At 34.3% G+C, this 17517-nt stretch overlaps 1 protein-coding gene across 1 annotated transcript in view; it reads left to right on the forward strand.

Annotated features, from left to right (window-relative positions):
• LOC106125224 (lachesin) overlaps positions 1–16597 on the forward strand; it is a 32158-nt gene extending 15561 nt beyond the window's left edge. Inside the window, exons 4-11 of the mRNA XM_013322333.1 lie at positions 4561–4768; positions 5781–5942; positions 9368–9496; positions 11797–11971; positions 12750–12859; positions 13114–13176; positions 14563–14736; positions 16513–16597. Of these exons, the coding sequence (XP_013177787.1) occupies positions 4561–4768; positions 5781–5942; positions 9368–9496; positions 11797–11971; positions 12750–12859; positions 13114–13176; positions 14563–14736; positions 16513–16589 (1098 nt within the window). The 3' untranslated portion in view covers positions 16590–16597. The remainder of the gene's footprint in view (positions 1–4560; positions 4769–5780; positions 5943–9367; positions 9497–11796; positions 11972–12749; positions 12860–13113; positions 13177–14562; positions 14737–16512) is intronic.
• Positions 16598–17517: the final 920 nt, after the last annotated feature.

Here is a 17517-nt window from a genome sequence, read left to right on the forward strand (position 1 = left end):
TTACAAATAAGTTATTCATGAATTTGCCGGTGCCCTAATTATTTATTTTATTTTACGAGACCTATTATCTGGATACAGCCACGTCGTAAATACTTAAGCAGTAACAGAGTGCCCCTGAATTTTAAAGTAATTGGAAGGGTTGTTAATTCTCTTCATTTGTGATACTCTCTGGATTACTTTACATTTTATGTTTTTTTTGTGCGCACAGTTTTTGTTGTCATTTTGTTAAGCATATTAAAAATTAAATGTGAGCTTAACCAGTTATACTAAAATCTAGTCATTTACATGAGTATTAACTTGGTAATATTTATACCGTATGTCTACGTTAGCGAAGGTATGTTTTTGCACATCGACGCTGTCTAGGTAAGTTCCAAGACGACGCCTAATTTACCTACCATGATGTAACAGGCAAACATTATTACCTAGCCTGAAGCAAGTGAAATAAGTGATGTACATCCTACTAGCTTGCGACAAATTACATGAGATTTAATAATAATGAACATTACCTTCTAATCACATGGTGGATCAATAAAAAAATTAAAATGTAACGTGTTTGTTATACTAATAAAACACTCTCAATATACCAATATTATTAGCCTAACACTTTTAAAATAATATCTTCATTATTTCATTCAATGTCGCAGTAAAAATGATTATTTTTTTTACATATCACACGGAAAGAAGAGAATATTCAATAAGTAAAAGAATTTTATTTCAAGGAAATAAAAAGGCTGTAACACTGTTAAAATGATATTAGAAAGATTCTCTACCCTAAAAGGGCATCATTGGAAATCGATTTAATAAAAAGAGGCAAATAAAATGGCGATATGAGCAGCCGAAGGGAATGCTTTAGGGCCAGGGGATGTCGGCGGGTCCCTAATCAAATATACCTTAACTTCCACCAAATCGATTGAGATTTACAATTTCGGGACTGCGCAGCCATTTCGAATGTTATTGTTTAATTTATTTTCCATTGTTTGCGAAAGGACGCAAATGTATGTATTCTATATAAGGAGGTGTGTGTCGTCAGTGAACCTCTGTTCATGTGTTACATTACTTCTTGTTCCGTATTATCTGGTAAATGTCATTCAAGCTAGCTTTACAAACGAATGCAGTTGCAAGCAACATTGTACTTTCATAGCGTATATTATTAAACAAATATAAAGTTATGATATATATAAGTGGAGGTCTACGGAAGGTTTAAAAGGTTCGATAATTGCCGGGAATGAATTAAGTTTCATTCCACACGAGTCGCGGGCGACAGCTAGTAGGATACATTTTTATAAATTTATTTTAACCACAATTTAAGCAACCAAATTCAATAAAATAACTTTATTTATTTCAATTGAAGTACGTTAGAAAGTATTGAATTTCTTAAAATGATACATGACGCGTTATGTTTTCTGAAGGTGGAATATGTTAAAAACAGTAAGTGGCAAGAAGGAAGTTACAAGACCCCGCATCACTAAACAGCGCGTAGCGAACTTGGCAATACGCGAGATAACGCGCGCGGCTCACTTTGAATTGCCGTTAAGTATGTGGTGGGGAATAAAAAGGGGGGCGAAGAGGCTTACCGTGGCTTTGTGACTCCGCGCGAGCCGAGTTTGCGGAGACTTTGCCGTTCCCACTCTGTTTGTTCACGTAACATTTGCGAACTGATTAAGTATGGGATTTCGATAGGAAACTTTGTAAGCGATTTCTTTTTCCACTTGGAATTGTTATTTATAAAACGTGCCTTCTTATTGAGTGACATATATTTTTTTCTTTAAATATTTTCTATATTACCAGAATCTTAATTTTTTTTAATTTTATTGCATTTCAAAATATTTAAAAAATGTTACAAACGATTAACAAGGGAATAAAAGCTACGGTTTCGATCAATTTAAAACATGTTTGCGAGCCGTCGAGCGTTGCGGGCCCGGGTGATAGTAATGGCTGCAATTTACGACAGACAGTGACGCATTAGGAGAAGATAAAATGTCAAGGAATAACAAGTGAAGTCGGCTTTATTAAAAAGCCAACAAAGTCTAACAAGGTTAACCCTTTCGCTACTTGCCCTTTACAGCTTATGTGGGTTGCCAACTTTTTTCTTTACTTCTCATCTAAATACCTTCCATTCTGTTGCTATGAAAAGCATAAAGTTGTGTCCAACATTAATAAATCGGCTCCAATTTAGGAACGTATTCACATTAAAACATTTGTGCGCTTAGGCTTGTACGATGTAATATTTTGTATGGCACACGCTTAAGTTGCGGAGCGTAAAGCAATTACTGCGACCGCGCCGGGGGCAGGGTCAACGTGCAGTATGCAATGTGCAGCGTACAGTGTGTAGAAGGCAGCGTGCAGTATGCAGTGTACAATGTGCAGTGTGCAGTGTACAGTGTACAGTGTGCCCGGCCCTCGCGACGATGTTTGGTTAAAGAGCCAACGCTGCATTTGTGCATTTCCAAATGAGAACATCACTATCACGCTCTGCGGTACATTAACTGCATATTGTACGACATCTTTATTCGTTTATTATAAAATAACTTTTTCATTTTATTAACTGCCTTTGTGTGGCAAAGGAACTTATAAGGTTAGGAACCAGTGATCAGATACAGTGTGTACAGACAGACAGAAAAATTAAATTAAATTAGTTTTCCGTTATCAGAAATATCATCAAGTGCACGCAATATGATTTGTTCCGATATTATACATGCACTCCATTTTTTAAATATGTTGAGATTGAATTAAGAGGAACTGATCATATTAAAGTAATGACATTGTACTCATGGTTACACCACGGTGAGAGCCGTGAACTTCCTTTATATTTATTATTAAAAAGGAAATTAATGATCGTTATTGCATCATCAAATGCAAAAAGCGCGTTATAAAATTTTCTATTACGAAAAGGAATTCAAATGATATCAATAAATCGGTAATCGTTGTAGACAATGCTATAAATGGCTTTAGGAAATTCACTACGTCATGATTCATCTTCCAAAGTTCCGGCACGTAATAAAGTTCCGAACACCTTTACTCTGTACCTCCAGACACGAACATTCTGCTGTTAATTATGTGACTTTATTTAAAGGCACATAGTAATTAATGAAATAGAAGAAGGTAATTTTTATATATAATTATTATATTAAAAACAAATATTTTGTATAATTTTTAAAATTGTCAATTCCGCTTGTAGAAATTTGTGAGCAAACACTTTTGCCTGGATGTCAACGTAGGTAAATAAAATATTTGATCCTATATGTTGTCACGTTGTGCTGGCTACTGTTGGTGCACATGGAGTTCAGGCAAACCGCAAGTGTCACAAGCGCTCGATAATCCCACAGATTCATGGATATCGTAACAAAAGTAGATGGTACGGAGTCAAGTTGAGAACTCTCATAAAATATGCATGGTATTGAGTGGTGCGCAGTGCGGCACTGCGATACGGTCGCACGTCTGCGGTCTCCCCGGGTAAATTTAACGCGGCTGTGACTTTGTCAAAGTAAACAACGATGCGTGGTTCGGTTGAGTTTCAGCTAGTTTTGGAGCTTAATGTACATTTGTTTGTCTTTCGGTTTGGAGATTACGAGTTACGCTCGTATCGTTTGCACAAGATTTGAACTAGAATTAATATTAGTCAACGTAAACTGTATTATAATAGATGCCGCTTATATCATTTCAATAAACTTTTAATAGGGATATTTTAACAACCAACAACAATAAATTACTCTTCATGGTACTTGCATGTTCGTCAAGATTTCCTTGTGGTTATTTTCTCTAGCATTGTCCTATAAGTGTCTGCCATTCAGCTAACTTTAGATCCTATGAATTGATCCATAATTATTTCTATGTGTTATAGTTTGGATAAATATTTTGTAAAGCAACATATTTTCATACACTAATAATAGATAAGAAATATATATATATTTGTACAGTGTAGAGTTCACACTCGCTTTATTTAATAAATACAACACAAAATGCAATAAACAGAACACGCTCACAGGAAATTGTAAATAACGTTTAAAGAATAGAAAATTCAATTCCAGCACAAAATCAATAAGAGAAAGTAAACCGGCACATAATGGGATAGCGGAGTATGTGGTTGGAATTCAATTTCCGATAGAGTTAGAACCAAATTTATATTGAAGGTTAGCTCATTCCGCTGAATAACATAAATTGGAAGCAATATTAGTGTTACGACTAGGTAAATGTTTGCTTTGCTAAAATAACGCCCTAAGCTTCAGCGAGCTTCAATGTTTTATTCTAATTTGCTGATTTATTAATCGACGAAATTGTTATTAACAAAATTTATTTAAATACTCACTCTGTATTACGAAGACTTATTCCATTGTTGGACAAGTAGCTATCAGGACAGGCCCACTGTCTCCACCCTCTCTAGGAAATAACGGACTTTTTTATTCGCAACTCTGTTAGCGTGGTATAAAGAAAACATAATTAATTTGTGTTATTCCAGGGTATGTTATAATCCACGCATCTGTTCTGGAGATCTCCTCACAGACATCCATCCAATATTCGCATATATAACAATATAAGTAAGATATGTAATGTATGACATAGGTGGCGTGGATCCACATCGACCGTCAGATGATCCTGACGATCCACCGGCACGTGATAACGCGACTGGCGCGCTTCAGCGTGTCGCACGACAACGCAATGACGTGGCTACTGCACGTCAGCCAGGTGCAACAGGAGGACCGCGGCTACTACATGTGTCAAGTCAACACCAACCCCATGATCAGCCAAGTCGGATATCTGCAAGTTGTAGGTCAGTCAACACAAAAATCTTTTACAATAAAACTAATAATGTTGTTAAGATCCCATACATGAATACATTTGCCTTTTTCTTTATTCCAAATGTTGCTATAAATAAAAAGATTATTAATTTTAAAGTAGGCGATAAATCTTACTATAAGATATTGAGAAAAATATTCGATAATGGAATCTTAATAACTGCGCAGAATTCAATGCGATGGGGAGGGTAGGGGAGGGGTAGGGGGTGCGGTGTTCAGCAGGGTTAAAACTTTTAATTACTTGCCTTTGATATTTCACCGATCTTAATAATTTACTTTCATTTGCTTTCTCTTAATAGCTTGTGTCATGTTGTAGGAATTTTTTAATATTACTTTATGTAACGTTTAATTTCTTAAACTAACAAACCCAGACTTATATAAAACACTTCTTTGCCCACTTCATTAAAAAAGTTAATAAATTGTTAAGCACTTCAGAAATAATTACCAGATAAAATGTTCAAAAGAATTGCTTAGTCATAAAATTATAGATTAACGTTTATGAGAATGAAGTATTATAAAGTTTCAACAAACGCTTTAGATTCGTACGAGTCGCAGTTGACTTGCAGGATACTCAGCTCGGGGCGCGTGTTGGCTCCCTCGGCGGCGATTCGGCATCGCACTTAGTACTTTATACGACCGCAGTTCGACGCAAACTTTTAAGTGGAAATAAAATGAAGCTTTTTTCATGTCGCCTTTGAACCTTCGCACGTTGCAGATGTTTTTATATCCATTTGATTGCTTTCGAAGTTGAGCGGCAAGTGCTCGCTTTTTCCACTTTAGCTTTAATTTATTAATTTTTATTTCAATCAAAAATCTCATGCTCGCGATGAGTACTACGCAGTCATGAAACTACATTGCGCTTGTATTATAGTTTATCGGTTGACGCAAATTTTATATTAATTAAGGTTAAACGACTGACTATATTTACCTAACTATGGGTTCTTATAGAATATTTAGTACAATAACTAATTCTTTATATTCTTGCAGTGCCACCAAACATTCTAGACGAAGAGAGCACACAGTCGGCGGTGGCGGTGCGTGAAAACCAGAACATTAGCCTAGTGTGCAAGGCGGACGGCTTCCCCACGCCCAAGATCATGTGGCGTCGAGAAGACGGGCAGCCCATCTCTGTCGATAGGAGAAAGAAAGGTACGGTGGGTGAATAGCCTCATTCACCCTAAAATTGTGGCAAACCAGTAAAACTTATGAAAGTAGAGTTAATGATTAAGTATACTTATGTAACCTTCGTATAAGTGAATTACTATTTTCAATTGGCCTTTCAAGTTCAATCTTTAATAATATTAACATAAGAAGTAACTATTATTGTCATAGCTAAAATGGTACGAATTGAAGTCCTCGTTTTATAAAGTAAAGTAGTTTTAAAATGAGGAGCTCATTTAAGCGCTCAATTGCCCCCGGCGTAGCGCGGCGGAGCGCTAATGTAAAAACTTAAGTGTTAGTTCCGAGCTACTCATGTTGGTATGGCTCGCAATTAAACGCGACGCTCCCACAGACCACTAGACCGGCCGGTGTGCGCGGCTTAAGAATACAATTAGGCAAACATACATAATTATTGTATGAATCCCTGAGTGATGGCAGTAAATTAATCCGTCGAAGCGCCCTCTCGCAGCAAATGAAGGACCCAAAAATTGAGTTTAATTTAAAGAGTGATTTCGTTGCGAGATCGGAACAAACGCGTGGATAAGCTCTTGACGCTAATTGTGTGTGACCCGCTAGGACTCGGGGCGCCGCGGACGTGTCAGAGACGGCCGCGGTTATTATTTGCAAAGGACGTCCATCGTCAATGTTTTAATTACGCGTCGAGTCGAAAACTGTTCTCGCTTTCAATCCGACGCGTGTTGTGTCCTTTGTTTGGATTAATAGAATGCCGAAACGCTTTTTATTTGCGCCCTTAATGCGGGGCACGCAGACCGCCCCCAAAGCGGTGAGGGTGAGAGATTTCAGCCTTTAAACAGAGTAATTTAATATGTTTGTTTGGACTTATCTGATTATTTATAAGGTTGTTATTGTTATCCGTTAGATTACGCACCTCTGCTATATTTTAAATATGCATTTATTAAATATAAATTCACTAAATATATTTAGGAGGACATTTATGAACATACGTAAAATGTATTATTTAACTACAATATCACTCACTCTGACTTTAATATTAGATCAGTATAAACAAAATATGGAGATAATTTCAAATTTAAATACAATGTAAATACCACATTTGATATACTTTAACATATATTATTGTGCACTCAGTGAGTCGGAACAATCCACGCGCGGGCAGCGGCTGCTGTGTGCACAGCCAACCTAGCGAAAGTAACACATTTCTATAAAATCTAGTGATTTAACTACGGTTAGCTCTGAACTTTAGGCTTCGTTTCTATAATCAGATAAAAAAGAGCTAATGCCACCGCAACACTCCTGGTTGTTGAAATTGTCACTTATCATCGGGTACACTTGGTTACTTTTGGCATCGCTCTTCCATAAAAATAGTTGTCCACTCGACCTGGACTCGAGTGCGTGTTTTTTGTCACAATGAACGCTTGGAATGCAGCGCTAACTAGAGCCAGCGGTCGTTAGTCGCGGTAATTGCTAAATATATTCGAGGGGCGGAGTTCCCTCATTATATTCATTGTGCTCTCTTGCGGTCCCGGAACGTTCCGTAATTGTAAACACAGGCAAACTCATTTGGCCACTTGATGGCGCTGGCGGCGACCCGCGCTGGACGTGCCACGAATTTATACTTTTTACGACTTTTAAGTTAAATTGTACGACATGCGGCGAGAATACTAATAAATTTGAGAGTTATGAGGGTCGCCTCCAGCCCCGGGAATTAACATCTTTTCTCTAATTTTTGACAAAACCCTTTACACAATATTGCATTGTTACGGTTGGTTAACGTAAACACAATTTAACGTTTTATATTTTAATGACATTTCTCTTTTGTGGTTCTCCCATGGGTTGTTGTGTGATAATTTATTCAAGTAATGAACACCTTTTCCGTTAAAGATTAACGTGATGGATGCTTCGAAACATTTTAAATGACAATTATTATTTGTTTTATTCAGAACTGCAATATTTATCTTCTGACAAAAATATCAAGAGAATAGTCAGTGGCATTACCAAGTCAATCACGTCAGAGAAAGAACACAGATCAGATCGGCTTACCCTTTTTACAGTTGTTGACACTCGGAGAAAAGTTAAGTTGGCAACAAAAGAAAAGTTAAAAGGCCGCCGCCGCCGCGCGCTACCATGAACACAGCACTTGCAGCTGTTCAAAGTTCTCACAAAGAGATTCAAGTTGACCTGCGAGCAATTTGTTAACGTTTAAAGTTGGTTTTTGCTACCATTATCAAAATACATTGAAGTTAATTAAAATTTAGATTTTGGCCAAATCACTACACCAAACATGTGATTAGTCACATATTAACTGTACTGATTTGGCCAAAATTTGCCATTGCGTACAAAGCTGAATAAGCGTATAAATTTAGCTAACTTTAGTAATAAAATAAAAAAATATAAATTTTTAATTGAGAATTTCATGATCAACTAAATTTAGTTATTTAAAGTGAAATCATTCACGACTCAGCGGCGTGCAAACATATTTAATATCATTTTCATTTTAAACAAAGTTAAACCATTATTATTATTTATATTGTAGTTAAAAAGTTCTGACTCAAATCAAAATAATAAATACTATATTTATATTCTAAAGCTAAGTTTATTTGAAATTATTTTTAGAATTTCATTTTAACTAAACTAAACCGAATAAAATTTAAATGCAAAGCAATTACGGATTGATATGTACCTATAGATTAGATAAAGATCGATTACTATCAGTTTTTTTTTTTATTCCAAGAAGCGAAATCGGAAGTGACCACGTGTATTTAATAAAGTTTAAATTCTTTGTAACACCATTGCTCGCTCACTTAGGATCTCCGAGCCTATCCATAAACAGTGAAGGTAGTGAAGATTTAAAAAAAAAATTACTTTTAAGAGATGTGAATATCTCCCATGACTAACATTTTTGCAAAATTAAAATGGTTAAAGTTTAAAAACTACGACAGTAACATTTTCCTTTTTGAAAGTTTATAATTTTTATGAGGATGACGCTGCGTAGTGATAATACTCGTATATTCAACAGCAATATGCACTTTGTGAAATAATACACTAATATTTATATAATGAATATTAACTAATGCAGCCGTTTATTCTCATTTTAGAACTTTCACGAGAATACGTTTCGTGTTATGTTTAATAGAAATACTAAAACCTGATGTAGCATTAGTTGTATTTATTTTTTATCATCAAAGCAGACGAGAACATTCAGAATAAATTTTACTAATTTTCACGTTGAAGAGTACTCCTACGCTTGAAAAATTAAGAATTATCAATAACAAATATTTGATTTATTTAAGTAGACGATATTAAAGTTAATGCAATTTCTATGTTTCATTGCGGTTATAGTCTGAAGAATAACAACGATAGAATCATCCAAATCTGTCATATTTGTCTCAATGGATTACTTTACTAATGATATACATTGCTCGTTTGTTTAGTGACGGTGTACGAAGGGGACAGCCTAAGCCTGCAACGTATCAGCCGCACGGAGATGGGGGCCTATCTCTGCATCGCCACCAACGCGGTGCCGCCTTCCGTCTCTAAGAGGATCATCGTAGACGTTGAATGTGAGGTTCCAATGTTATTATATTTATTTATCATTCTATACACGACATATTATTATGTAAACACAAGTGTAACTTTCACAACATTTGTAGATAAATGTTTAGTTTACTTTTATGTGATATCGTGGTAAACGGGGGATGAAAACACCGAGACATGGACCATAAATATCGCCCATAGCAATACCACAATGTACAATATAATATAGTTACGATAATGGCCATCTTAAGCGGTGCCGAAATAACTTTACACCATTTAAATTATGAAATGAAAATAATAACTAAAAGTCCATTCGCTAATTGCAAACAACTGTCTCCGCAGACCTAATTTGAGATAGCGACCGAAAAGAAACAAAAATTCTTTCCATAAATAATTTACAGATAATGCAGAGAATTATAGGGACGTCGTTGTATCAAAAATTAATACGGGACTCTTTGAGACGTAACAAAGCGAGTTTTTTGTGAAAAAAAAATTAACTTCCCCCTTTATTTTCAATTCTTATTACGGCGCGCAGCTGACTAAATAGAAAGGAAGATGGCCGCCAAGTGATAATTGAAAGATAATATTTTAGCAAGGTGCACGCCTCCGCGATGATTGCTCTTGCAGACAATGCTATTGATCGCTTTTCTATTGCCATTTTTTGATGATATCTACTTTTAATTAACTTGTATCGCTTTAATATTGATATTTTATAGGCAACAGGAATATCTGATGCTCTAATAACACAAGAGCATCCACAAAGCAATATTTACAATGTAGATAAAAATTTATTAAATACTTTTAAATTTAAAACACAATAAATGGACCTCTATTAATTTTACATGCGACGTTCGCTTCAGTGTCAGGTAAACGAATGGCCAGCGGTCACGCCATTTTTAAAGTTAAATAATGTTTCGATTTCCGATCATTTAAACTGTAACTTTAAAATATTTTAATGCTAGTGTTCAGCTCCTGCAGTTTTATAGTCCACTTGATGTAATATCTGGAGTCATAATTAACGGTCGAGTGGTGAAATTCTCACATATTTCAAAGATGAATGATGATGAATTCCTAATTTAGAAGCGGATATTTTTACGCGAATAGTAAACTACATCATCTTTAGGAATAGAAATCCAAGGAGAGAACTTTTTACTAGAGTGGATGACTCGTTTCTTTCATACGAGTAGAGTTTTAAAAATGTTTATTTTCTATTGTTGGTTTTATATTTGAGAAAGAAAGGGATAAATATAAAAATTAAGTAATAACGTTAACTAAACGTAAACAGCGATACACAGGAGCGTAAATAAGCTGTTATGTACCTCGCATTATGATATTGGATCTCATGAAGCACCATTTTCATTTAGGTCCTCTGAATTTTGTGCACCTCACAACTAGGTCACGTGGATTTGCATTTTAATCTAACACCTCTGCATAAACACACATTATTGGTTTCCAGCGCCGTGCGTTCTATCACCTCTGCCTCACTCACTGATGCGGTGTCATTTTGTTTTCATTCCATCAAATATCTCTTTCTCTTTCAATTTTTTTTTGCAGTAGAAAAACAGAACCCTTTTTTACAATATTTAATATACTTTAAGTGTTGTTTCGTAATGTGTCCTAAAACATTTATATGACGATAGAAGCCAAGCCACCTTAAGTCAGCTAAGTTCTTGCAATATTGCATATACTTTACAGAAACTCGAAACAATACACAATGATAATTTAACAGTCCATAATAAAATAATATCAACGCCCGCCTCGGGGAATAATAAGGAGTGTGTTCATTGCATTAAAACAATAAAATATATAACAGTTAAGATTTTCTTGAGTTAAGGAGGTCGTTATAATGAAGCCATTCGCGATAAGCGCATAAAAAACGTAGAACTTTATAAATATTTTAAAGCGTCGTAGAATATTAAGGCGAATCACGCAGTAGGAGTAATATTCTTCGTGAAAATTGCCACCATAAACTGGCGGAATGTGAATTACGTTCTCAAAGCGTGGATTTTATTATCTGAACGTTATGTGAAAAATTGCCGGCGCCGCTCGGCCGCGCTCGGCAAACTTCGCCACTATCCATCATAATTGAAAGTTTATAAATTGCTTCCCACTTCGCTATAGTTGCAGCAGCCGTCCCCTCGCGCTGTCCCCTTGCTCTAGATTGATACGAAAATAATCGCCGCACAAAACTTTAAATAACTAAGATTAACCGACTAACTTTAAACAGCAACTAAAGTTGCAAAGTGCAAATGTTGAAAAAGCAGTAACACTTTCAATTATGCTGTACACTATAAGTTGCAATTATAAATAACATTTATTATTATAGTTTCTCCAATGATATGGGTGCCGAACCAACTGGTGGGTGCACCGGCAGGCACTGACGTCACCGTCGATTGCCACACGGAGGCGCACCCGCGCGCCATCTCCTACTGGGTTTATGACAATGTCATGGTGCTGCCCACTAAGAAATATGCCGTCACCACTGACGAGAACTCATACAGGTGAGAGTAAGACGATGTAATTAAGAAGTACGCAACCTTTGAGTATGTCATTAGTTACGTTCTTAATGCTACTCAAATTGCGACATTAATTTGTTTAATATTAATTTCAGCTTAAATAGATTCCGGATATTTACAAGTATTTACGTAAATTGAAATAACACTCGTGAAAGGGAAACTTTACGGTGAACGTTAAATTGAATAACGCTGCCACAATAAATCTGTCTGAGGAAAATTATATAATTAGAAAGCAGGTTGAAAACTCGCGCATCTATAAATCTAAATGAAAAAGCACCTTTGCTAAAAGTGAAAATCGTTTTTACTCAAGCGACTGATTTATTTGGAAGTTGTTCAACTTCATAGTATTAAAATGTTACTATATTTTAAGTTAAAAACGGAATAGACAAAATATATAGAACCGTTAACTTGATAGTCTTTTTACTAATGCATTCTAAAATTAAATTACAATATAAACTATGAGCTAGATAATATTGCGTTTTCAAAATTCTAATATGAGTGTGAAAATTTAAATGTTCAATAGAGTTTGAAATGGGTAAAATAACTAAATTGTAGCTAATACAATACGTCATAACAATTTGTTGTCCCGAGTGACGTCAGCGCACCGCACTCACCGACAATTGAATTTATTTGTCGCTTTATCCAAAAATCAATTTACATTTCCCGGCATTAACCACAATAATTTATTTAGAGAAAAATATATTATATATAATGGTTTTTATGAGTATGTTACATTGTTTAAAGTGAGTTTGTATAATTTTAGAGCTCACATGAAGCTGACAGTTCGAAATCTTCAATCCGGAGACTTTGGGAACTATCGCTGCATTTCGAAAAACTCTCTCGGAGAAACTGAAGGATCCATTAGATTGTATGGTACGTATTCAACTCAACGTAATGGAATTTTTTTAAAGAAGTATTCAATTAAAAAAAAATCACAAACACAACTTGTCTTCTGAAACTAATTTTGTATTTTGTTATTGCACCAATAAATGAAGTAAAGTAAAATTAGATTGTCTTATTTCTGATATAAATTGTTTGCCTTTCATTTGAAATTTCACTCCCATCTTTTCTTCTGTAAAAATGTGTTCCTAAAGATGTAAAATTAATTCTTAATTTTTTATAACCAGAAATCCCGATGCCGTCAACGTCTCCTAAAGCAACAGAAATGAAGAGCACCGCTAACAAAGAGAGTAAGTCTTGATCTATATTATATTATCATTTTTATTTCAATTTTCTTAATGTTTTAACTGATTTCTCCATAGCATTATTTCATAATCATTTTGTATATTATTTTAGTCATTGCATTAAATTTCATCATATTTCATAATTTGACATTAATTAGATTTTATACCCGATGGTGTAAAAAGTGGACGTGTTTTTGTGTGAATGAAAAATGACTTCAAGTTATCATAACATGTTAGGTTAAAAACATTAAAAAACCTATTTCAATCACAGGTAAAATTTTTAACAATATCAAATGGCAGCGTATACGAATAAAGTTCAATCTAAATTTTACAAGATAATGAGAAAATGTGTTTACTGGAACACACAAGCAAGGATTTTCTACGTCTTTGGGCACCGTTCCAAATGGACAGAACCGGTTCGACGGCCGGCATTAGTAAACTTGCTACTAAATGTCAATTAAATTGCGCTTTCAAATACCTCTTGCTACAACTTTTCATTATCGCAAACACAACGCCAATTTATCAAGAGATCAACTGAACCATCCTGTTTGCCAAATACTTTATAAATCTATATCTATAATATATTTTACAGTAAATATTTGTATGCGTTAATCTCAAAAACTACGAATTGCTTTTGAAAAATAAATGCATATGACAGCTTAATTATTAGGGTAATTTATGGGGTAGAGACTTTTTAATACTAGGCTATGATGACCCTTAGCTTTTTTACTTTAACCCTTTACTTGAACGCGGGGAAAAGCAAAGTTTTTTCCCAAAGATTATCTTCTCCACTATCTCACTTGATGTGAACTGATGTGGTCGAAAGTTAGGTAGGTGGTAAACGTACACAGTAAGAGTAGATTCTAAATATTATAAGGCATTCAAGTTTTTCCATTACATAAGATTTTTAAAATTGACGTATACTACTTTAAATTTCTAATAACGTTTTTGTTTTCGTCGTTGTAGTATAAAGTTACATTCGTGTAATGTTCGCTGATCGACGTCGTCCTATCGCAAAACAGTTAACTAGTTTAACTTGTTTCTAATTACTTGGCAGTGACTTAGCAACCAACGCTCGTAGACATGTTCTGTTGCTAACATTTAATATATTTCATTTGGAATTATTTAACAAAATCTTTACTTTAATAAAACAATATGTCTATTTAAATTCTTTTAAATTATACAGTTTAAATTTATTCGTTTTTAATCATTCCAGTATTAATCCGTATTATTCCAATTTTTAACATGGAATTGGAAAAATCCTATTAAAAATGTTGTTCATAACCCAACAACTCATGGGTTATTAAACAAAGCAAATGCATTTGTGCAACGATTATCATGACAAAGCAAGCAATACTTATGTGTCCATACTTGATATGCGGCGCGTTGCAGGCGTGAGGCGGGCGAACGTAAGCCGCGCGGTTCAACGCGAGCGCGAGCATGTGCGAGAGCACGACAGAGAGGCGACGGAGCGGCCGAGCGTGGTGCGCGCGCAGCTCGACCGCGCGCCCGAGCGAGACGCCGCGCACCACGTCTACCGCGCCCCGCACCCCCAACATGCCTCAGGTACGCCTCATAAATATTTCCCACTCCAAACTGATAATGCACTGACCAGAAATTGACCAAAGTCTATCACGACTCTCTGAGGTCTCACATGTTGAAATACTAAAGTCCCTGTCAAGTCGAAGTTGCGCATGTTTTCTGAAAGGTTTTTAATGTAGACCCACGTGTAATGTACAGGCTAATATCAATACAAAACTGAATTTCTAGTCGATTCAAGTGCTTTTTTTAGTGGCCTGTTTCTCCTTGTAGAATAAAGATTTGTTAAATTTAGGCACACAATATTTTCAATGTCAGTGTATCATATTAACCTTATCGTAATGTATAGTTACTTAGTAAATAACCTTTAGTGAAGATTTATGTTTAAAAAATCCATTTGCAATGTAGGAAATAACAAAAAAAAAACGTGAAACTTACCGCTTTGCGGTCCTTGTAACAGTATACTACATTATTAACGTTGTTGTCTTCGTTCGCGTGTTTAAAAATATATGTGTGTGAATGTTGCACACAAATGGATCGAGATAATCTTGAAAGAATTTTCTGGAAGCGCCGTCTCTTGTTTTATACGTTAAGCTCGGTTTTGCTTTTTGTTTTGGGATATAAATTTAAACGGCTACAAATAGGCTGTGTTAATTTGAATACTAGGCTAACAGTTAAATTATTTATATTGTTCATTACTCTACTCTTTATTAATTGATTACATATCATGACTTCTTAAATTGATCATTCTGCACCTACTGTTAGTATTTGAATTTAATTTAGGGTTACATAGATCTATTTATTTTATTTTACTAGAAAGTTCCTTATTGAGTCATAATAACCATCTGTATATTGCGTGATTGTAGCCCGAAGTGTTTAGAAGTTCCATTATTTGTAGTGATATGTTTAGAGCGGGCGGGTCTCTTTCCGCGAACATCCAAATACAGATTAAACATTCAAGGAGTTCGCATACACACTTAGACCTCATAAATATTCAAAACAGACCGCGCACAATCAATTCTTACAGTTCTCAAGCAGCAAAAATATTTGAATAGCCGAATAATTTAATATAAACCAAAGAACGTGAAAACAGCTCGAGTCGTAAATAAATAACGATTATTTTTTGTATAATAAATCAAATAATCTGCCGCATATTTTCTATGTAATCCAGCATTTCTTATCGTTAACATTAAAAGTATCACGTAACTTATACAATGAATCGAGTATTTGTATATTATTTGAGTGTCATTTGTCACAATAAACTCCATACTTCATTTTCGCCGACTTCATTATTGACTGTTTTTACGCGAATTTCTCGTAAAAACTTAAAAACATTAATAGAAAGAATGTTTCTCACGCATCGTTGGTCTTGATGAAAAAACAATAATTAATAATGTTTTTTTGGTGTCGGTGATAACTGAAAATAAAATTGCATCCTATTTCCTTTTATTCCAAGAACAGAAAATATACCGCGCGTATTTTGCGCAACTTGCGGGATAATATTTTACAAAGAATGACATGACATAACTCATTCATAACATACAGCATAGTTAATTCTGTTATTTTCCTCATTTTTTATTTCTTTGCGTTTAGTCATTAAGCTTGCCAGTTATTTTGACAACATTTTATATTATTTGGAGAATAAGTTCATTCCCTTTTGTCGCAGTGACAATATTAATTGTTTTATTAATAATTAAAAAAAGAACAAAATATATTTAAAGTTTTACTTTTTGGTTGCATAATTCCTTGTTATTTTAAAGGTGAAATTTGTGGAGCTAATATGTATTTATGTTATTGTTTTAGGAACGGGTGACCACCGATGCTGGAGAAACACCTACTTCGTTGTAATACTATTGGTACAAATCGATTTTCTAGTCTGATTTCTATAAGGTAATGGTGTTTAGTTAGATAAACTAATTTGTAATAAAGATATGTTTTATTTTCAAAATAGTAATTACAATATTTTTTATTCTGTTAAATAAAGAAAAATATTTGATAAAAATTACATATCATTATAAAATCTTATTGACATATTCAGACATAAGATAAATTTAATGAGTTTCCAAGAAACATTTAAAATGATTTTTAGATTATTTAAACAGATGTAATAATTCTAAATTCGGCTTTGTTTATATTGTAATAAGTATTTAGTAAACTTATTATAGAATAAAATATAACAGAACAAATAACATTTATTACATTTATAAAAATTAAGTTATTAAAATTCTATCAGATGAATTCTACTAATATTAGTATGTTTTGGTCTGCGTGTAGATTGCAATAGTTTTAGAAATTATTGTTATAACGTTCATCGATTTCAATAAAACCAACATGACTTTCGACATCACCGAGGCTGAGCTCAGTGACGTCACCAGTACATAACATCCTACATATAGTTATATATTTATTGCTTTACTCATCGCGATACCGCTTTGCATAAACTTTATAACTTCCCTTGTAATATATGTGCCAAAATGCGAAAACTTTTGAAATGTCAGCAGACGTTTAACCTTTTAATTTAATTTAAATGTTTATTTAACATTTTATGTAAAGATAGTAGTTCATTCAGTTTCATACTTGTGTAATATTAATGTAATTTAACTAGGCCTGATCCTCACGCTTGTTAAATTAAATGTAAATATTATTGTAAACAAATTAATGCACGACAAGGTAACTATGACTTCTCAAGCAAGCAATATGTTACCTTATGATTACGTCATTTGTTATGTTACCTAAAAGTAATATGTTAGTAACAAGACATATCTTTTATTAAGATAAGAGATATAACTAAGCTATTTATGTTTACAT

This window comes from Papilio xuthus, unplaced genomic scaffold, assembly GCF_000836235.2.
Source record: "Papilio xuthus unplaced genomic scaffold, Pxut_1.1 DF825928.1, whole genome shotgun sequence".
Classification (NCBI taxonomy): domain Eukaryota; kingdom Metazoa; phylum Arthropoda; class Insecta; order Lepidoptera; family Papilionidae; genus Papilio; species Papilio xuthus.